Here is a 22,617-nt window from a genome sequence, read left to right on the forward strand (position 1 = left end):
AGATTTGTTTTTAGCAGATTTTTCTCTTAACTATAAATGGTCTGTGAAATCATAGAATCATAGAATGGTTAGGGTTGGAAGGGACCTTCAAAGGTCATCTAGTCCAACCCCCCTGCAAGGAGCAGGGACATCCCTGACTAGGTCAGGTTGCTCAGAGCCTCATCCAGCCTGGCCTTGAACGTTTCCAGGGATGGGGCCTCCACCACCTTTCTGGGCAACCTGTTCCAGTGTTCTATAACCCGCATCGTAAAAAATTTTTTCCTAATTTCTAATCTAAATCTACCCCCCTCTATTTTAAAACCATTACCTTTCGTCCTATCGCAACAGGCCCTACTAAATGAAGCCCCAAAATATTAATGCTGGATTACTATTACCATATTTTTCTAATAGTTAAGTTCAAACTTTTTTTGTTGTTTCAATGAACAAATGTGATTTGAAGCTATTGTAGGAAACCATGTTATTCAGAGCCCCACTACAGTTATTTCAAATCTTCTTTTAATACATGTGCATACATAAGCAGTGACTCAGCAACTAACACTTGCTGAAAGTTAAATCATGTCCTGGGGACTGCTGAAAACATATGTTTGAGACTGTTCTGAAGCAGCTGATAGTGGAATATAGAATCCATCTACTTTGGGATACTCAAAGTTTAAATTAGCACCGGCTATAAACTGTGTGATAGGTCCTTATTATTAATAGTCTGAGAAGTACACATCTCCACTGACAAAATCATTTTCCATGGGTGGTGGACAGACAGTTGGATGACTTCTTATCGCTACATACACATTTCCAGACTGTAGGGGTGCAGGGTAGTCTTGTTAATTCATATGTTAGGAGATACACATACTTTTTCTGGACTCAATCAGGAAAAGTGCAATCAAGGAAATGATTGGAAGAAGCAACTTCTTTATTTAAGAAGTTGCTCCTGATCCTTAAAGGAAAAAGTAAATGTAAAAGGGTTTACTTGATGGCTTGAGCCTGACATAAGCTTTTAGCTTCATGCAATTCAATTGTAGCATCTGTTCTGTTTCCTTTTTGTCGTAGTTCAGCCCCGATCGGACCAGACTACGCAGTCTCTCTCTCACTCCCCCCACACTCCAAGAGAACAGGGAGAGAAAATATAAGGAAAAACGGCTCGAGGTTTGAGATAAGGACAGGGAGAAATCCTTAAAGTTACCGTCACGGGCAAAACAGACTCGACTTGGAGAAAACTATTAATTTATTACTACAAACAGCAGGATAATGAGACAGAGAACAAGATAACCTCCCCCCACCCCTCCCTCTTCCCAAGCTTAACATTATCTCTACTACCTTCCCTCCCCGAGCGGCACGGGGGAAAGAGGGAATGGGGGTTGCAGTCAGTTCATCATATGTTGTTTTAAGCCGCTGCTTCATGGTTGGGGGAAGAACTCCTCACATTCCTCCCCTGCTCCATTGTGGGGTCCCTCCCACGGGCCACAGTCCTTTGTGGAACTGCTCCGGCGTGGGTCATCTCTTCCACGGGTGCAGTCTCTCCAGAACAGCTGTCCCAGCGGGCCCTCCACGGGCCACAGCTGCCTTCAGGCATCCACCTCCCCCGGTGCGGGGTCCTTCACGGGCTCCAAGTGGATCTCTGCTCCTCCGTGGACCTCCATGGGCTGCAGGGGGACAACCTGCTCCACCATGGTCGTCACCACAGGCTGCAGGGGAATCTTGGCCAGGAGCCGCATTACTCCTCCCCCTCCTTCTTCACTGACCTTGGCGTCTGCAGCCGTTCCTCACAACAGGCTGGTAGGTGTCTCTCAGGATCTTTTTTACATCTTATTCACTTCTCATCTCCTCTCCACTTCTTGCAGCCGGGCTGGACCGAGTCGGGCCCAGTCGGCTGCCTGGCGAGAGGCCAGAGGGTGAGGCCTGCAAGGCCCATGAGGCCTGCGCCTCCCCCTCTGCGCCTCTGCCCCCGCTCAGCTTCTTCACATCTTCTCTTCTCTCTCTCTTTTTTTTTTCTGTTTTCCCCTTCTTAAATACGTTATCGCAGAGGCGTCATCACGAGACATTCTGCTACCAATCGGCTCAGCCTTGGCCAGCAGTGGGTCCGCCCTAGGCCTGGCCAAGTCCCCTGAACAAAGGGGAGCGACTTCTAGCAGTTTCCTACAGAAGCTACCACCTTAGGCCCCCCCTACTAAACAAAACCACAACACTTTTCTACTCGATAGTTTTATCAGTTGCCTTTGTGCTGATTGTTGCTAAAGCAGTGACCCAAGGTCAGCAAACAGACTTAATACGGGTACAAGGTGAGTTACAAAGTTATGAAATTTCTTTAATCCCTTTTGAATTTAGAGGTCAACAAGCCAAGAAACCAAGCAACTGCAGATGTTCCACTACTTAGCTTGCACAAATAAGGCAGAGTGTACTAACTGGTCCTTTTTAACTTGTCGGTCTTAGTGTTAAGTTTCCTTCTCTAATTTCTCACAGTTGGCTGCTATCCAATTTATTATTGCAGGTGGTTCCACATAGTAGTGTATTTCTGGTGCCTCATCCTGTATCTTGTCCTGTCTGATGAGGAGGAAGACACATTGATAACAGCTGCTGCCAGCACTAACTGACCTCATCAGCTGGTGCTACTTTTCTAAATTTTTCCATGCAGCCGCAGCATGGCTTTGGTTTTATTCAATGCCTTCTTTATACACTTTACATTTCTAGCAATGAAACCTGTATGACAGCTGGTCTTTTTTTTTTCTCTGTTGTTAGGAGGTTGAGCATTTTGTGTGTTCTGAGGCTGTAAATAAAAGTAGCGGTGTTCCTATGCTAGCCTCTAGGTGCAGTGTGTATCCTGTGCTCTCACAAAGGCTGCTAGTGGTAGCTAGTGTTAAGTAATTTTTGGCAAACTTGAGTCAATAACCTTTTTCTAAGAAAAGGTTATTCCTTGTCAGGAATTTTGAGAGGAATGCCAGGAAAATCTAGTTCTTAGTAAAGATTGTTCTTTCCTTACAGCCACAGGTTCCAAATGTCCTTACAGGGCTCCTAATAATGTTGTAAAATGCTGCTGCTGTAAGCTTCAGCATCTTTGGTGTATCCTAGCTTGTCCCATTCCATAGTTTTGGGCCTAGCTTAGGGTGAATATTTTGAGAATAGCTGGAAAATGAGATAAAGCAGAAGTAAAACCCTTATCAACATGAACAAATAGAGGTAAATAGGGAGGGAAGAAGGAACTAGGAAATATTTGTTCTGTAATTAAAGCTGTCTCAAGAGTAAGGGTTCTTCAAATATTTCTCAACTAATTAGGGTGGAGGCTATGAAAGAAGAGAAGAGGGAAAATAAGAAAATAAAATTACTTTGCCATGGTTCTGCTTCTGTAAGTGGTTTATGAGGGTTTTTTCCTATTTGTTGTTATACTGATAACTGGAGGTTTGAAAGCCTGCCCTCTGGAGATCTGGTATGCTAAGAATTTCTACATTTGGTTTATGAGGAGGCAACTATTTTCTAAATCTTAATCTCATTATATTAACTGTTTCTTATGTGGTTTTCTATCTTAGACATTTTTAGTGTCTTGCGTAAGCCCTTCTCAATTGGCTGGGCTACCACTGTGGGTAATGGAAATAATTCAGTTGTCAAGTGCGAGTGTTTTGGCTCTTGAATGTTGTTGCTTTGGATTTTCTGTAATGGTCTAATATGTTGACCTTTTTCTGTTTAGTTAGGAGTTTATGTGGTATTTCTTTCAGCAGTTTAAAGCCACTACTGCTGGCAGTTACCTCTGGGTTAGAACTGTTTTTTCGGTAAAGCATAGCAGGATAAATGTAGCTAGATAAACACAGCTAGTTCAGGTGTCAGATGTGAAAGGGATGACTTTCTACTTATTATTATTGCAGAACACAGAATTCAGTTTGCAAAGCTAGATTGAGGAAAAGAAGGTAAACAAAATCTTCTTCCAACAATAAAGCAGCTATTTAATTTTGTTCTCCATTCCTTAGAATACTGTGCATTTTCAGTGTTCTTCATAGCCAATTTTGCTTGCAATAAACTACTGTCTTTCATATCTTTTGAAATGGATCTGTGCTAAAATGGGTCTCTCAAATCAATATAGCGGGAAGAAGTCTGAACCACTGAAAAGTCCATGTTTTCCTCACACACTCAGTGATATTTTGTTTGTTTGTTTGACAAATCTTCTTTTGGGTTTTCTGTGTAACTTACAGTTGAATTAATCATTTTTAAAGTGTTCTTTTTATTTTCCTAGGTCAACTGTACAAGCTAGAAGGGCTAAAAACCATTGCTGTCACAACCAACGGGATCAACTTAGCCAGACTGCTGCCTCGACTGAAGGAGGCAGGACTGACTGCCATTAACATTAGCCTGGATACTTTGGTCCCAGCTAAATTTGAGTTTATTGTCCGGAGGAAAGGTACAGGCTTGACTTCTAAGCCAACTGTGTTAATACTTGCAGTAATGTTATGAGTTGTTTAGTATGTCTTTCAGACTCAGATATTTTGGGAGAGGAGTGAATTTCTATCCTTCTGAGGCTAGGAAAAGTAGTCTATACTAGTTCATTTGATAGTGGCTGTTTTTACTTCTTTCTACAACCCTTAGGCAGGTAGAGCCACTTCTGTTGGAGCTGGTGGAGTAGAGGATGCTCAATGCACCACAGTCAGTGGGGCTGTGACTAGAGCTCCCAGTAACTGGCTGAGTACTGGTTAGTCAAGGATATCAAGAGGATTCTCCAAATCTTCTGTTGGTCTTGTGTGCTGCCATTCTTTAATACTGTTCATAAAACAAATGTTCTCGCTATAGCAGACGGGGACTAAGATGCAACAAGAACTGAACTCCTTGTCACGAATAGCAGTGGTTTCTGGAAGTTATATTTGGGGCATGCTAGCAGTGGTCTCACTTGTGATTAGTCATGTTCCTTACCTCCAATACTTTTTAATAGGAATAAACAGAAACGGTGCTTGAGGTCATTTGAGGAGGAGTGCTAGCTTTGTAACTTCTCTCTCAGCTAGTAATTCCAAACGAAGTTTCAAAAATGCTTGTATGTGCCCAGTGTTACAGATTCTTGTTTAAGTGAATCCTAAAACTCATCATGAAGTTCAGCTTCATGGTTGGGCTTCCTTCCAATCTGAAACTGATTTGATCTTGTATCATTCTATTTCTGTCCAGTAATATAACTCTGGCGGTCTGTGAACTTCTAGTTCAGGCGAAACCTCCATGTAGCCACTAGATGGTGCAACAATGTAAGATAAATGTAGGGAAGGGGCTGTAGAAATTTGGGCTGCTGTGAGATGTAATTTCAATGTTTGAATCACTCTGCTACCAAATAGAAGTTCTGCTGACAGGTGCAGAAAGGCGTCCTTGTCTACAGTCTCTCTGGGAGCACTTCTACATGTTTCTACATCATAGTGCAGAAATATGTTCCTGTCATAAATCTGACTGGAGCATTATCCTTCCAGCGTAGGCTAGTGCATCAATCTGGTTGTGTCATGGTACAGTTGGCTCCCAGAGAAGTATGTGGGAGAATCTAATCACAAGCAGGTGTTGACTGTGCTCTTTCCTCTGCTCTCTGTATTTGAATATTACCTGGTTTGTGACATTCACTGGAAATAAGCCCTTTCTTTGCTACTGAAGGGGCAACTTGATCCTCCAGCTTCCTGAATCATGTGTTCACAGCTCTTCATATCCAACTGGAAGCTGTTAGGAATGTGCTCTTTATAAAGTAAACTAAAAGTTATTGAGGGATGAGGGTAATTTTTATTTATATAAATGTTCCCTCCTCTCTTCCCCCTTTAAAGAAAAAAAAGAGTCTTTAACAACAAAGAGAGAAATTGCTCAGCTGAATAGCATAGAAAATGAACAGAGAAGTTTCTATGACTCAGTGTTTTTAAGGAGAATAAAGTCTTCAAATCACAGATACCTGAACTCCACTTGAAGAAAAAAAAAAAGTAAAAATAATAATGCTGAGTTGGATTTTTTCTTTTGTTAAGGGCTGAAATTATGTAAAAATACTTTTTTATTGTTTTTGAGGGTTTTTTATTTACTAGGAGATTTCCAAGTATGGAATGAGCAGAGAATAAAGTGCCTGCCCTACTGTGGTACCCTGTTTCCCATGGCAGTTCCAGAGGCAACAAGATATAGCTCTATTAAGGTGAGAGGGATTCCTGGTCTTAGACTCCTACAGGCTGGTAACTTCTGTGGAAAGTAAAGGTGGCATCTGATTATGGAGCTAACCAGGAACTCAAGAAATTTGGAATCAATTTTTCTGCTCCTCTGGAAACTCATTCTAGGGTTTGAGAAAAGGCTGGGATTTTGTATCTTTGGTGCAGGTGACCTGCATTACACCTACGTTTTATTCCCAAATGATTGGGATAGAGGGAATGATTCTGAGATGATCAGATTTCACTGATGTATGAAAGCACATTAGAGGACTATAGTATTTCTACTTCTCCCCATCTACCACATTCAAAGAAACAAACAAATGAAAAGCACTTTCTTACAGGTAGCCAGTCTAACCTGTTTCACAGCCTATCATTTATTTTTTGTTCAGTACAAGGAAAATGAGATAATATTGTACTGTAATTGAATCATTAAACATTGGCTTGAAGCCTTTCTTCTTGTAAGGATTAAATGTTAGGAAGTGCTGTTCCACAGAGGATTGTTCTGGATGTGTCTGGGATTCTCTGTACTTTAAAATTGGCTAAAGTTATGATTTCAGAAGAAATCTAAAATGATGAAAATACTGAAATTTTTCATTCAGTGGAAGAGGAGAACGATTGTTGTTTTGAAATGTCAAACAAAAACTTAGATAACTTCTCTGCCTTGACAATATTTCCTGACACAATGTTATCTAGTATTTACTTCTGTTCTAATATTTTTAAATGATTTGGTTTTATTCTTTTTGTTGTTCCATTACCACACAAAGACTTTTATCTAGAAGGAATGTTTCACTATGTATGGCAATACAAATGAACTAACAGCTTTCTTTAAAGAAAAAACAGAAAACAGTTAACATCAAAATATGAAATGCAGTTACAGATTTTTTTTTTTGTTACTGTAAAAAATTTTTATTTTAAATAATCACCCTGCCCCCAAAATCTTTTAGTGGAAACAAGCTTTTAGTTGTTAATCAGAATAGCTTATTTTTTGTTTGTAGATATTTTTGATAGCTCTTTTAAACCATATCCTTGGGCTAGCATGGCAGGAGGTAAGAGGCAGAACTGGGAAGGACATTTAGGTAGGTGCATTGCAAGCTGTAATCCTGTTCTGTACCTCTACAGAGAGCTGAGCCCGAGCATGCGAGTGTTCAAACGTGCAAAGTTTTTGATCTGCTGCTTGCCAGTGATTGCTTCCTGGCCTGTTTAGTTAGGTTCAGTTTCACCTTTCTGCAATCCTGAAGTCGCATGTAAGGTTTTTTTGAGCTGTTGCAGAGCTTTTTGATCCTATTTGTGGCTCTGGGATGTGCTTACAACAGTGTGTCATCATCTCTGTTGCCACATTCATCTTGTGAACTTGTTTAATTGGAATGAAAGCTGCCAGTGCTGCAAACTTCATGAGCGCATGCAAAAGAAGTAGGTGGTGAAGGAGAAGAGTGACAAATTGTAACTTCAAACAGTTGCTTGCAAGAGTTAGTTTACTGTCTTCTCCTTGCTCTTCACCTCTCTTTTTGCAGCCAGGACTAGCATTAGAACCTGTTTATAAAACAGTTAGCATGTTCTGCTTTCCTGTGTTCATGCTTTATAATGCCTTTACCAACCAGAAAGCAGTTAAGTGAAAGCTTGGTGTCTCTCATCCCCTCCCCTCGCACCCCCCCCCACCTCCTTGATTTTGAATGCATTCAATATTAAGTATGCACTGAATATTATTGAGTTATTGCTTATTTCTGGTAAACCACCTATGGATTAATGAAGGTATGATCTCTTCACTAGAGAATCTGAGTTTCCAGGAGATAAGAGCTAGGGAAAGGAGGGTGATGGACCTACAGAGGAAAACATACGACTAAGAACAGCACAGGGATTGTCAGCACAAATTTCTGGAAGATATTGCCCTTTTGCCAGCATGTGTAAAGTATTTGCTGTTGAAGACTGGATCTTTGGAAGAAGGAGCTCAATCTCATACAGCCTTTGGTCAACCTGAGTTTAGAGTGCAGAACAGGAAGGGAACTTTAGTCTAGTACCTCAGAGGACAGGAGAGATTCACAAACATGGTGCTAGCAGCTGAGCACACCCACTCACCAGAAATGCGTACCCAGAGCTCGGTAGCTTGCTGTCTCATTCTTGCTACTGTCACCTTGTTACTCCACCAGCTGGACAGCCAGTCTATGAGTATGGCAGGGAATGAATAATATGTCAAATATAAAATTGATATAATGATGAAAGGTCTTAACTTTGTTTAAAGTTGATAGAAGGTGTGGTTTGAATTACATGATTAAGAGGCTTTCCTAAAGGCCTTTGGAATTCCAAAATTGCATTGTTGCTTTATTTTTCTTCCAAATTTAGGACATACGTGTAAGGGTGAAGATACTTGCCCTAAATTAACTATATCTGTGTGTCTGGTAGTAGCTGATAAGTGTAGGCCACACCAAATGGTAGGGTGAGGCTGGGCACTTCATTCCTTGAAGTCATTGCAGTTTCTGACATCTTTCACTTGTTTTCAAGAGTCAAAGGCCAAGTTAATTCCTTTCCTAAATGCTCTAATCCCCCCTGCATTGTGCTCACCAATTTTACACATTTAAAGTAGTAATAAAAATGACAATCCTGCAAAATGCTGCAGTAGCAGCAGTGCTGCAGTAGCTTTGGAAGCCAGTTATATCTGTAGCCAGGGATGAACAAGGAATCAAGGAGCTTTTGTTTGTTCCTAAACCCACTCGCCCTCCATACACACTTTAGAAAGATCCTTTTAAAATTAACTTAGCAATGTTGCTGTCTGACTCAGAACAGTGAGATTCTGCCATTTTAGCAAAGACACATCTGCCATTATTATCAAATAAACATTAATTTAGTGTTCTTTCTTCATTGCATCTGGAGGCAGTTCACAAATGCTTGCCACTTCCTTTAAGAAGAACATAACACAAGGCAAGCTGAAGTATGGGGAAGTGGAGGATCATATGCTAATGACACATGGCTGTCCAAAGATGCAGAAAAGCATACCAGTATTTTTGACTATCCATATACCACTTAATTTTTTTTTTTCCTCAGTGACTTGACCACAGTAACACTGGCAGCCTCTGGAGAGAGTGTAGGGGGGGGTGTGTGTAGCACTGAAGTCTTTTTACTTGCAGCTCTTCTTACTTGCAGCCCTGTCTACCAGATTGATTTTTATTTGTTATCTCTTTGTCTTGCACTTAATAACCTCCTTTTGCATTCTGTTTTTAAACAACAAAAATAAATTTTTATTCTTTTTATATCTTAGGTTTTCACAAGGTAATGGAAGGAATCCACAAGGCCACTGAACTTGGCTACCGTCCTGTTAAGGTAAAGCCAGTGTTTATTTACTCTGGAGCTGTTGTGTTTTACTGTGAACGATGATAAAAGATACAGTTCACCTGATGAGGAATTTATTCCCCCGCACACCTGGTGAATAATTTTTCATAAGACTGAAGAAAAACTTTAGTTGATTGAAGAGCATATCAAGAGGTGATGGGGGAAATTGATATTATCCCCTCAAGCAGCTGAAGGTACTGGTTCACCCTGCCACAAAGCCTATTGATGGCCTAGCTGCAGGCTGCAGAGTGGTCCTGCTCTGTACTTGCCTTTTCCTTTCCCCTCTATTGATTTGGCACTTGTCTGACCCAGCCGTGAACTTGGCCAAGGGAGTTAACAGGCAGAAAACTACTCTGCAGAAATACATTAATTTTCTCCTGGTTTATCTCCTTCAGTGGCTTACAGCAGACTCTGATGAGTGCCAGTGTGAGAGAGAGGGAAAGGGAGTCCTCCTTTGAGGGTGCAGGTAGATCAACTTAGCTGTAACATGAAACTTCAGACTAACTCAGCTGTTTGCAGTTCTGCAGCTGTGGTTTCCTTCAGTTGCACCAGTTGCTTTGGAAGATGTGTAAGTGTTTTAGGCTATAGGGCTATGAAGAACACTTGCCATTAAAGTAGGTTTTAGACTTTCCTGTAAGATCTTGAGAATCATGATACATGGTGCTTAGACATACAAGTCTGCCTTGCTAACAGGGAGTGTTTTAGCAACAGTACAGTTATCTCTTGTTCTCTAGATGAAGCAGAGAGGACCTGAGGCTCCAATGTAAATATTGTTTATGAGGAATGTGTGGAAAACTCACTTTTAACCTTGTTTTGGAGGAAGACAGAGCAGGTCATCCTGCAGCCTATGGTCATGGAGTGTGCTGTGAAAACTTCCTGGTCTGGGGCATTTGTGTGTCATCTGTGAAAAAGAGTGCTGTAGAGGTACCCTACTGGGACTTTTAGAGCAGCCATACAATGTAGGACTGGGGTATGGAGTTATCTTTTTTTGACAGTAAACACTGCCATTCCTTAGATAGGTAAGACAGTGCCTTTGTTACCTATCTTTCATTAATTTTTCCATTTAGCAAGGCAACTTTAACAACTTTAGTTAAGTTGGATGCAAAAATTTACAGGCAAGTTTGGTAGAAATGATCATCTCTACCATTTCAACCCTGCCAACTTCTCATTGACTTTTCTTTTTAAAAAAAAAAAAAAAAAAAAAAAAAGCTCTAGCTCTTTCTTTCTACCTTGCCTTCTGCAAGGACTGTGAACCCTTGTGTAAGAGGGAGGAAAGTCATACTCTGCTCACTAATTTCAGGTGTCTGCTTTTCCTGCAGGTCAACTGTGTGGTGATGCGAGGCTTCAATGAGGATGAACTGCTGGGCTTTGTGGATTTCACAAAGGATCTGCCCCTTGATGTGCGGTTCATAGAATACATGCCCTTTGATGGTAAGCAGCCTTGCTTTGAGATTCTTCATGGCATGGAGTGTGCCTTGGACATAGGTGAATCCAGTTGATGGTTAGTGACTCTGTGGGCTCGTCTCTGGAAGTTTTGGTGAGCTCTTTTTGGAAATTAGGAATTGCCTCAAGTTTTATGTTGTATATCTTTTGCAGCTTATCTGTCTTCCCTGGATAAGCTGGAGAACGATTAGTAGCAGGATTAGTTGGGGCTGGGATACCTACAGGGAAAACTGAGATTTGTGGAGAGCGTAAAGGTGGTTCTCTGCTAATTTAAAAAAAAAAATCCACAGTCTAAAGTAATTTTGCTTTTGTTAATTCTAGGCAATAAATGGAACTTCAAGAAGATGGTGAGCTACAAAGAAATGCTTGATACAATTAAACAGCGATGGCCTGAATTGGAAAAATTGCCCTGTGAAACTTCCAGCACAGCCAAGGTGGGGTTAGACAAAGAACACGTGAAATGTGCCTCCATTCTTTCCCTGCCCAAAATCTCCAAATTCTCTCAAGTTCAGCATTTATATTTGACAAGCAAAGTAAAAGTACTCAATGTAGTTACTCTGGGATTTTGTCAAGCTGCCTGCATGTAGTTTTGACTCTTATAAAACACTGGTCATAATCTTTACCTTTAGAAATACAATGTGTTTACTAGATGGCTCAGTCAGATATAAAGAGTAGCAGGCTTGTACCCTGTATTATACAGCTTTTGAAACTTTCGTCACTCTATGTCTGTCTATGACTGCGCATTAACAAGCCTGATGAAACAGTTGTTCACTGAAATAACAGCATTGCTTTAGTGTGTGCAGTGTCACGTGGGAGATTTCTAGCCTACATCAATCTATGGATTATGGCTGCCTGAGTAATAACATGCCTAACCTGTCAGTTGATAACTACACAAGCAAATATTTAACAAGTTTGTGAATTTCCAGGAGGAGTACAGAATAGACTGGAACCCTCATAATTAAAGATTATTTTGCCTTTTTTTCTCTCATGTGACCTTAGAACTGTGGAAAATCTGTGTTAAAATATATTCTGGTCTTTGGGCAAGTGGAGCTTTAAAAATAAGGAGTATATATTTGACTCTTCATTTTCTTTTCCTCTACATTTCTTTAGAGTTATAAGGTGCCACATTTCCAGGGACAAATCAGCTTTATCACCTCCATGTCAGAGCACTTCTGTGGATCCTGCAATCGGCTGAGAATAACAGCAGATGGGAACCTAAAGGTTGGTAGTGAAACATGATTCTCTTTCCTTTCATGCTGTGAAAGTAGTGTTGAAACTCTTCCCTTAAAAGTAGCTGGGATGTAAAGTAGGATGGAAAGACACATAATTATTACCAGCTAACTCCTCTTTATCTATCCTCTATGTATTCTTGTTCAAGCTTGTTGGGTTGTTAGCGAGATGTTACATCACCTTTTTTTTGGTTTCTCTGTTTTGCTAACATAGTTAAGTTCAGTTGTAAAACATAGTTGCAATGCCTCAAAATATAAATATTTATTTTAATCTTTGATTCAGAATCATCTTAAACATGTGACAAGCAGATGATTTCCCATTAAAAAAAAGTATCCAAGCAGCTGTGAGCGCTTGGCTTTTGTGTTCCACACGGATCCTGTCTTGTTTCACCAAACATCTTCCAACTCCTCTCCTTCAAGAGTAGCCTGTACATATGCTAAACGGCTGTAGAAAGCGGAGGGATAACCATTTCCTGCCACGTTGAAACTGGCAGTTTCTGGGAGAAAATTAAAGTTTTCAATTAAAAATTGGCATTTACATATTGTCACCTGATATTGACAGCAGCTGTGCTGCTGTCTCATGTCAGATGACAGGGGCAGCCTGAAGGCCCTACGAGCTGGGGTTACATAAACGTTCCCAGGCTGTCTGTGTGTACACATGAAGAGAGATAAAGAAAACAATCTCCATAAACGTTCTTTCTTTAATAGAACAGACCTGTTCAAAAGTCTTTACTCTGAGGTTAGCATTAAACACTTGTAAAAGCCATTTATTTAATTCTTTCTCATTTGTCCTCTTGTTTTCTTGGGTTGGCTGCAGGTGTGCCTTTTTGGGAATTCAGAAGTGTCCTTGAGAGATCATCTACGGTCAGGTGCCTCAGAGGAAGAGTTGGTTCAAATAATTGGAGCAGCAGTGGGCAGAAAAAAGAAACAGCATGCTGGTATGTTTGTTGTACCTAAGAAATAACAGCAGTCACTAGGGAAAACAATGTCCTGGTACTGCTGTGGGATGCATTCTGTTTCCAGGAGAAAGAAAGAATGACAATCTTCTTTAATAAAGCTACATTAACTAAGGAAATAATTTTCCCATCTGATAGAGTATTGTCTGGTAGAAAGCTGGTAACATATCAGTCCTCCAGTTACTCCAAAATCTGGATGTCAGTTTTGAGTTGTCTTAACAACATGTAAGCTAGAATCCAGACCATCTAAAAATCTTTCAGACTGACTTCTGTCTTCAAAGAGATGCAAATACCACTGCTCATGATAACAACAGCAAAGCATAAAGCTAAGCAAAAACTGATGGAATTGTACTGAATTGCTTTTTTCTTAAAATTAATTTGCTGTAAAACAAGTACTAAAGCTAAATTAAGCAGTCGTCTAGCTCTACTGCTTTAAGACATTTTTAGAAGTGACGAATCTCTTTCTGAGTGCACAGAAATTTGTAGCCACTTATCTAGTGCTCTGCATAAGGTCATGACACAAAGTCCATGATGATGCAGTCACATCCTCAGGCTGTATTAGTCTTTTCTGAATTTATATCGATATAGACTATATTTCAGTCACATCTGAACATACATAACCATATTTTTGTAATCTGGCTGCAGCTGGGAATGCTGACTTCTTGTACATGAACTGGCTTTATGATTATGGAATAGTCCCCTTTACACTAAAAATATGCTTTGGCCCTTTTTTTCTCTTGCAGATTCTGCCAGATTACTAACAGTTGGTGTTGTCCTTTTTTCATGATGTGTAAAACAAGTTTAAAGGAAGCTTTTTAATCTCAGTATAGGCTAACTTGCAAAGTACATTCACCTGATGCAGATAAAATACTGCCATGTAAACATGAGGGAAGGGGTGGAGGGATTGGTTCCTTTTCTTTTAGACTGTTTCTGAATTTCTGATTTGAGAAAACAGAGCGGGAGGGAGAGAGAAGAGTGGCTTTTTCCCCTCTAGTAAAGGCATTTTGCCATCAGCAGCATTTACCTGATATTTTTTTCTTCCAATTTGTGTTAATCCTAGTATTGTCCCTGGCGCCTTCTGTGATTGAGCTTCTTTGAACTGGAGCACTTTTAACAGCTTATCCATAGAACTAGTGTAGTTAAATGCTATTGTTACGAAACAAGATAGTCCCAACGTGTTTAAATTATGAAGTAGGTACACTGTAGTTCAGATTATGGAAAGCTTTCTGGGAAGGGGTTCTACTGTGTGATAGACCTATAGCAGCTGGATGCTTGGAGACTGTCGCAGCTATGGTTTTAAATAATACCATGCTAGATTTCCCCCTCCTCCTAAAGACCAGCTCCCTTGGTCTTTATTAAGCTTTGGATTTCCTAGCATGCAGGTTGTACTGTGAGGAGCAGAAAACTAAATATATAAACCAGATGCATGACTTAAACCCTAAAAAGCTACGATTTTTATGTGTTCCTTATTTTATTTCTAGGCATGTTTAACATTTCCCAGATGAAAAACCGGCCAATGATCCTGATTGGTGGGTGACAAATCAGTACGTAATAAACATACAATGGTTTTGTTTGGGTTTTGTCTTTGGGAGAGCAGAGTGGATTGGGCTTTTAAGAAGTCTAACTTGTGTTTGGTTCTGGCTTAGGTTTAGGCAAAGAAATGGGTTTCTTAAAATGCAGTTGTGGTTAACATGCTGAAGAGGAAGCGGAAGTAAGGTTTCATGTCCCTACCAAGCCTTGTCCAGTCCTTCTGATTGACAGCACTGTGGGTTTTTTTCTAATTTTGAAAGTTCATTACATTTTTCAAAGGGATCACTAGCTTTCCTATCTTATTTTGTATCTGCTTCCTTTGTACTTAACAAGAATAGTATAGTAACTTATGAGGCAGTTTGGGGTGAGTTTTATGAAATTTGACCAGACTGCCATCTAACATAAAGGATGCAGGATGTCGTTTTATCCTTGGATTGAAAAATTCATCTTCACTTACAATATATATAGAGCCAGTAACCTAAAACAAATGCAAGTCTTCCTGCCTCACTATTTCTTTACTTCAGAATCTGAAATTTGGAGCTTCTTTCTTGTGAAATGTCCTCTTATTGCTGCAAAGACTCAGAACATAACCATGAAAACTGTAGTATCTGGTATCTGACCAGCCCTATGGACCAAGAGCCTTTCTTCTCCTTGTTGTGTCTATGGAAGATATTTGTTAACTCTCCCTTCTGCTTGAAGCTCCTCTGTTCATGAGCTGTGTGGCAGTACTGGGGTTCTCTTCCTGATTTTTCACATCTTCAGTGTGGTTTTTACATTTTCCTGATTTGTAAGACTGCTGTCTTCCTAAATACCTTCTGTCTTCTTTAGGCTTAAGAAATTCTTGTAAGCGGTAGCATTGTGAGATAAATTGGCAGATGTTCTGTAGTTTCTTATCAACAAGGGGCGGGGGTGGGGGGGAATGCAGCAAGAGTGGAAGACACAAACATTATGTTTCAAACCTAAACTCTTATTCTTCCATTCATGCTCTGGAGCAAATTAGCTGTGAGGCAGCTTAAAACAAAGCTTTTAAAACAGGTACCCTTGGGGAGGGAAAGGGTAACATGCATTAATTTGCAGGTCTTTGCTACAGGTGCTATATTAACTGCTCTTATTTTAAATCAAGACTGTAGTGCTTGTACTTCTCTTGCCTTGATTGGGAAATAGGATCTGCAAAGGTCTTTTAACATAGATTTTTTTTTTTTTTTCACTGGGGCTATCTTTCACTTGATGCCTCCCTTTACAGGGCTGTCATTTTCCATGTTGAGTTTTAAAGTGAATGGATTGAGTGGTGCAAGATTGTCTCTCTGTTTGCTTTTGCTCTTTTGTATTTGGCCACTGCTGCATTGTATTTCTGAAAAAAGGGAAAGAGGACCCTTTGTTTAAAGTATGTATTGACTTGCTGCATAAGGAAAAACTTTGGGGTTTTTTATTTTTATTTTTTTTAGATGAAATATACTATATTAAATTCTTGACAGCTCACTGGGACTTACATAATTTTTCAAGATGCCTTTAAAAGAATCCCCACATTCCAAAGTTAGCATTCATAGCAATGTTAGGATTCAGATCTATACAATTTCCTTTTGAAAAGTGCTTTAACTTTGTCTGACATACATATAGTAAAAGAGGCAGCCTGTCCAGGTCCTCTTCCCCAAGCTGTTCTATGTCCTTTCAAGACTAACAGCTGGCAGTCACTGCATCAGTAGAGAGACTGGAGATGAGCAGAGAGTATCCCACTTTTTTTCCTAATTATGTTTTGAATTACTTATAAACTTCAAATAATGCAGTCAGTGGTGGTGTGTAGGTGGATTTAATTTAATTAAACTTAATGAATGCTGTGGAGATTACTAATTGGTTCTGCTAGTCTCCCAGTAAGCCAAACCTGGCTTCTTCCCTGCACTGCTGTTGTCTGATCCTTTGCTATATGGTTTGTGTCTCATTTTCCTTAATCAAACTATTCCTTTTGGCAGGTTGTTCTTCTCATGGGTTCACTTCAGTTACAGGAATTTCCTCCTTAATTTAAGTATCTCCTGCCTCCTTTCCCCTCCCTGAGACTGTGCTACTTGGAAACTAACACAATTCAAGTTCAGGTGCAGTAATAGACTATAAGGAGATGCAGTTTGTCAGATGGATTCAGTTGTGTTATACATAGCACTGCAGAAAACTTTTTTTTTTTTTTTTTGGTAGGTATATTAGCAATTTGGGTAAAGATAGAGATGACTAGGTATAACTTGAAGAAATTGTAGGTTGTTAGGAAAAGCAAGGATGTTTTGCATGCATTACTGTCTGTTGCTGTCTTTTTAATTACCACTCTACTTGAGCAAGAAAAGAGAGAAACATGCTTATCAATGAGGCTATTAGACTAGGGCTTAGCCACTTACCTCCATATTGCTTTCTCTTTACTTACAAAACAAATCACTTGTTTTATGTGAAAAAGACTCCTTCTGTCTTGACACTTGGCATTTAGCCCTGTGCAAATGCCAAAACCAAGGGATTAAATGGTGAAAAGGGGCAGGAGCGCTTACTACCTCTCTGCCAGCTGGGAGCTCTGCCAGCTCAACTTGGAACATACTTCTGAGTAGATTTAAAATCTTTCTGTTGGTGAGGGGAGTGTGGTTTTTCCAGTACTTAAACTTCAGCTGTCATTACTGTGGTAAGAGCTGGCAGTAATAAGAGAAGTTCCCATCACAGAGCCACCCTCTGAGCTTGTAGATAGTGCAGTTGCAGATGCCGTGCTTCTGGTCTATGCTGTCCCCAAGTGCTGGCATGACCTTCCCCTACAGAAGGAGGTGAAGGCAGGAAGTGCAGCTGCCTATGCTGAGAGGATGTTCAGAAAGGCGGAGTTGAGAATCTGAGTGCAAGAATTTCCTATTAAGCCCACCAGGCTTTTGAAATAAGACTGGTGCTGGGACAAACTCAAATGGATGCTGAGGTGCTGTGACTTGCTCTTCTTCAAAATTGATGTTCCTGTAAGCTTTCTTGGCTGCTGTTTCTCAATAAATGTTGATACTTTTTGAAAGCAAGCTCTTTCTTCTTATCAGGGACCTTGAAATAAGTGTTTTGAGTCTTGGGGTTTGTAATAACAAGCCAGTAAATGCAGGGAACTGGTGAGAGAGAAGGGAAGGAGCTTGAGGAGAAAAGTGTGTATTTGCAGACTTACTGGGGTTTTTGCAATACAGACAGTCCCAAGCAGTGCTCTGACAGGGCGCTCAGCTACTGCAGAGTTAGCTTAGCTTTCCAGTTAGTAAGATGAATTCTCATGTAACTTTTTTTTTTTCTTCCCTCAGAGCCTGCATTGATGTCATTTCCACTATGCCAAGATGCCCTACAGAATCCCCCAAATTCAAAACAGTGGGGCCACACATTTAGCCATTGGCTGACTTTGAGAACAAATTTACCCAAGCAAATGGGAAAAGCATTAATGAAAAATAAGCTTACAAGACAGCCTTTCCTGCCAGGATCTCACCCAGAGCAAGAGTGGCACATAACAAAAATTCTGCAAACCCAGCTCAGAGGCTGCTGTGTCTTCCAGAAGGAACCAAGCTCAACACTTGACACAAAGTGCCTTGAGGCTTCTCCTGTTGGCCAAGTTTCTGTGGACTGTCAATCCAAAGAGGCAAGTCCAGGATCTGAATTCTGTACTAGGGATTCAGGATCTTGCACCAAGGTACCTCGTGCCTCTGACAACTTGACTCACACTGATGAGGAAGGACGAGCCTCAATGGTTGATGTTGGAGGGAAGCCAGATTCAAGAAGAAGTGCTGTTGCTGGTGCTGTGGTCCGCCTGGGTGAGAAGGCATTTGGCATGGTGCGGCAGAACCAGGTGAAGAAAGGGGATGTGCTGGCAGTAGCCCAGATAGCAGGAATTCAGGGAGCCAAGCTGACCAGCCAGTTGATCCCGTTGTGTCACAATATCCCTCTCAGCCATGTTGATGTGTCTCTAAACCTGGATGAGGCCAGATATGCAGTGGTGATTCGCAGCTCCTGTCAGACCTGGGGGAGGACAGGTGTAGAGATGGAAGCACTAACAGCTGCCAGCCTGGCTGCCCTGACTGTGTATGACATGTGCAAAGCAGTTACTCATGACATTGTGATCGAAGAGGTAAAGTTGCTTAGTAAGACAGGTGGGCAGAGGGGAGACTTCTCAAGGGCCTAGATAATATCCAGCCCTCTAGGTGATCACTCCTCATGTTCAGCCTCTTACAAACTACTTTTGCTCAGCTGGTAGGCTTGGAGACCTCAGTGGGTGTACCACACAACAACCCTATGACTCCAGTTTTCCTTGCCCTGTCAGCTTACTGCTGGGTGAACAGCGGATCTGTTCCACTTATCCCTGTTGATAACCATGTGTGTTTTTTAGAGGACAGACTTCCTCACTCTGCCAATACCTTCATTTCAGTGTCCTCACCATAAGCTTAGCAAAAATCCCTAGTTATACCACAGAGGCTTCTTTTTGTTTTGTTTTGTTTTTGTTCTTGCTGTGAAACATTCCCAGCTGCTGCCATCACACCATGCAACTGTGAGCTCTGGAAATCAAGTGGTGAAAGTGCTGTTATTTGGCAACTATTTTTTAAGGATTAAGATTTCAGAATTGTATTTGCCCATCTGTCTCCCTGACCTGGTTAGTTGAATTCAGAAGGTGACAGCAAGAACACCACGGTTTGGGAACCTTACCATACAGCAGATATTATAACTGTGGAACAGCCAGGACAGAGGGGCAGCTCCCATCCCTTTGCATTGCTACTGCTTCTCTTCCCTGCAAGTGGGAAATAGCCACATACCACTTTCAAAAGTAAAAAAAGATGGCAGCTGCCCAGCACTTTTGCCTTCAGTACTCTGTAAAACATGATATAGAAACAGGATTTCTGGGTTTGGAATAATTATTTTGCCAATCTGAAAACTACCTTCTACAGTGTTAGAAGCACTTTCCAGCATTTTGACTTTAGCACTCAAATACACTGAGGCCCTGTGTCTGCATGCTTAAGGGCTTAATTGTGCCATGCACAGAAGTAGGTGTCAGCTCTCCCTGACTTTAGAAACAGAAGTCACATTGAGCCCCAGAAGACTCCATGGCTTTTAATCCTACAGTGCAACCCTCCTAGTAACCAGCAACCTGCATAGTCCTGACAGATAAGACAAACTTCAAGACTAGTAGCCACTGTTGCCTTGGCCAGAATGTTTTCCTGCATGTTTCTCTAATTTGCTTTCATGAAGTCTTCTGGCCTCAGGGCACTTAGGTGTCCCCATAATCATACCAGAGGCCACTGTCATGTAGCATTAAATAGCTTTGATAATTGACTATCCTAAATAAGAAATCACTCAACATTGTTTCATTAATACTGGTGGATCTTTTTCAAATGTTGATTTAAGTGTTCTAAACAGGGTATTTTCAGCTTTGGTTTACTTGTTTTCTAGTGCTTACGGCTAATGTGAAGGTGCAGATGATTCAGGGTGCTCCCTCTCCATACGCACAGAGAGTTGAGGACAGCTCTAATAGCATTAAAGAGGCTACTGAAAAAGCATCTTAAACTTTGCAAGTAGCTGCTTCTCATGAAATCAGGTTAAATTACTGTGAATATCAGTAAAGCACACACCACACTGTCACGCACATCCTGCTCAATTAAAGTAAGCACAGGTCTAGGAAGAGAAGGGAATAGGTTTACTACAAATGTCTTTGCTTATCCTTTACAAATCTCATACGCTAGTTACCACAGAAGGCACTTTTTCCATTGAAAGTGAATTAATTTCATCCTTCATTCATTGTCACTGTGAGATAAGGCACATACAATGACCCAGATAGCAGCTGCAGCTGAAAGGGAAAGGAGTCTGGAAAGCTTGGTGCCCAAATCCATAAACATTTGCACACCTACATTCAGCGTCAGTCCCGATTCCCTTGGTATCACTGATCTGTCTGTAAGTTAATAGTAGGGCACTCCCACTCTTTCCCAGGAGGATACCTAGCACAGCTGTACTGAGCAGCAATCCCAGCTGGCCTTACAACTATGAGACACTTTTTCATCTGTGGAGCTGCTGCAAACATTTCACTAGGTCAGCATGGAAACAGATTGCCAGGAAGACGAAGCAGGTGTGTAACCTGCTACATTTCCTGATGTACACAAGCACATAATTCCCCCCACCACACACAACACGCCTTGCCCTCCCTGCCTTCACCCACTCTCTAGATATTTGAAAACTAAAAGGAAACTAGACATAGTAGTAGTAAAATTATGCTTTGGGCATATGATTCTTTGGCTTCTGAGAAGTTTGCTGTCATGCTGTAAAGCTCACACAAAGGATTCAAGACCGTCCAAGGGACTACAGAGCACATGCATGACTGCCACGCACATCTTACTACTTACGCACATTTCACTACTTTCTTGGGTTGAGAGTGGCTGGAAGCTGTGGTCAAACAGACTTTGGTGCCATTTTATGCTCTTGTTACATTATCAAGTCTTGAAACTATGCACCTTTATAGATAATGAACCAAGCATGAGTCAACAAAACTTTTTGCAAGAGAAATGAGCTGATAGCACTGTATGTTTCAGTGGCGTAGGGTGGGCAATGATGTAATATATGTTGATGAACTGACTACTTTTTGGACCCTTGCTTTTTTTTTGTCCACAGTATTTTTAATAAATGCTAATTGTAATGGAGTATGTTTTGCATTACTTTGAATACTCTTGTTATTCATTCGAAGGAACACCTTTGTTTTGATCCATGAGCTTCTATGCATAGATAGCTCAGGACAGGCAACAACAGAGACAGAGGTTGCAACGATGAGTCAACAATTAGCAAGGGATCAGTCGCAATAACTTATAAGGAATCTATTTGGGTTTTTTTTGGTTTTGTTTTTTTTTTTTGTCGCATGAAACTAATTTCTATCTGGCTAATTCTCCTCTTGATCCATCCGAGCTTCCAGGAAACCTCTTGCCTCTTCTGCTGAGAATGCCTCTTCCTGCCTGAGGAAGTTTAGTTCATTGAGCTGTTTGCTGTAATCAGCCATATGCTGAAGCCCCACAGGAAGCCAAGAGCCCCAGTGCAGTGGCAGAGCAACCAGGCAGAGGCAGCAGCTCTACTGCCAGAGGGTCTCTCTCTCTCTCCCTCTCTCTCCAGGATACAGCCCTCAAATGCTGCTGATCCTAGGACAACAGCACAAAGCTTTACATCCTTTTTCTAAGAGCTGCTTCCTAATTTTGAACTAGGTTTTTGAAGATTTAACTAAAAGAAACAGTGTAAAGCACTAAGCCCACCATCACGTCTTGAACAGTGCCATAAAAGTTCAAGTCGCACTTGTAACATTGTGCGTGCTGAACACCACACAAATGCAAATATTGCAGATCATGGCAGCCCTCACAATGCATGCTCAGTATAACTTTTGCCTGGTGGAAACTCTCACTTGTCACAGCTAATGTTCCATTTGTGTGTTACTGTCTGTTCTCTGCTAATCCAGCCTGCATCTTTTGTGGCAGCTTGGTCTGTCTTTCCTTCATGGTCACATCCTGAGCCTAGTTACTCCACCCTCAGACTGCCCTGGAAAAAAAAAAAAAAAAAAAAAAAACCAAAAAAAAAAACCAAAAAAACAGATGCAGCTAATAAAGGAGAAGCCAGCAGAAGCTAGTCACCTCTTCCCTTCTTAAGGAGAGTAGATCTCTGTCAAAGAGAGTGGTGCTTTCCGAAAGTGCTGGGGGAAGAACAGCGGGGAATAGAGGGAAGATGCAGCTTGAAATACCTTAGGAAGGGATCTCTTCTTCCAAATGGGAACCACTCAAAAACGGACTCTAAAAGCAAGAACAGCTGAGCACTAAAAAGGGGAATGAATTTTTTAGCTATTCTAAGCCACTGGTGACCTGCAGTAATTCTCCTTAAGTTGCTGACGTTACTCAGCTTTACACAGGATTTGGCTGAGCAGAATCTGGCCCTTCGCTAGTTTGCATCTCCTGGCTGGCTCAGCAGCAGTTATGCAGGCATGTAACAGCTTAAAAATGGCTGTAACATCATGCGGGCTTTGGCCAGGACACA

General features: G+C 41.0%; 1 protein-coding gene across 3 annotated transcripts in view; it reads left to right on the forward strand.

Annotated features, from left to right (window-relative positions):
* MOCS1 (molybdenum cofactor synthesis 1) overlaps positions 1-21,251 on the forward strand; it is a 32,159-nt gene extending 10,908 nt beyond the window's left edge. For 2 of the 3 annotated variants that reach the window (XM_086743795.1, XM_086743794.1), the window contains 8 exons: positions 4,214-4,378; positions 9,373-9,434; positions 10,763-10,874; positions 11,208-11,320; positions 11,997-12,107; positions 12,933-13,053; positions 14,553-14,615; positions 17,886-18,025. In XM_086743795.1, coding sequence (XP_086599921.1) covers positions 4,214-4,378; positions 9,373-9,434; positions 10,763-10,874; positions 11,208-11,320; positions 11,997-12,107; positions 12,933-13,053; positions 14,553-14,608 — 740 coding nt within the window. In that variant the 3' untranslated portion in view covers positions 14,609-14,615; positions 17,886-18,025. Of the gene's footprint in view, positions 1-4,213; positions 4,379-9,372; positions 9,435-10,762; positions 10,875-11,207; positions 11,321-11,996; positions 12,108-12,932; positions 13,054-14,552; positions 14,616-17,885 lie in introns of all 3 variants that reach the window. The other variant, XM_086743792.1, reaches the window with a different exon arrangement.
* Positions 21,252-22,617: the final 1,366 nt, after the last annotated feature.

The sequence above is a fragment of the Chlamydotis macqueenii genome, chromosome 3, assembly GCF_036417535.1.
Source record: "Chlamydotis macqueenii isolate bChlMac1 chromosome 3, bChlMac1.mat, whole genome shotgun sequence".
In the NCBI taxonomy this organism is placed as follows: domain Eukaryota; kingdom Metazoa; phylum Chordata; class Aves; order Otidiformes; family Otididae; genus Chlamydotis; species Chlamydotis macqueenii.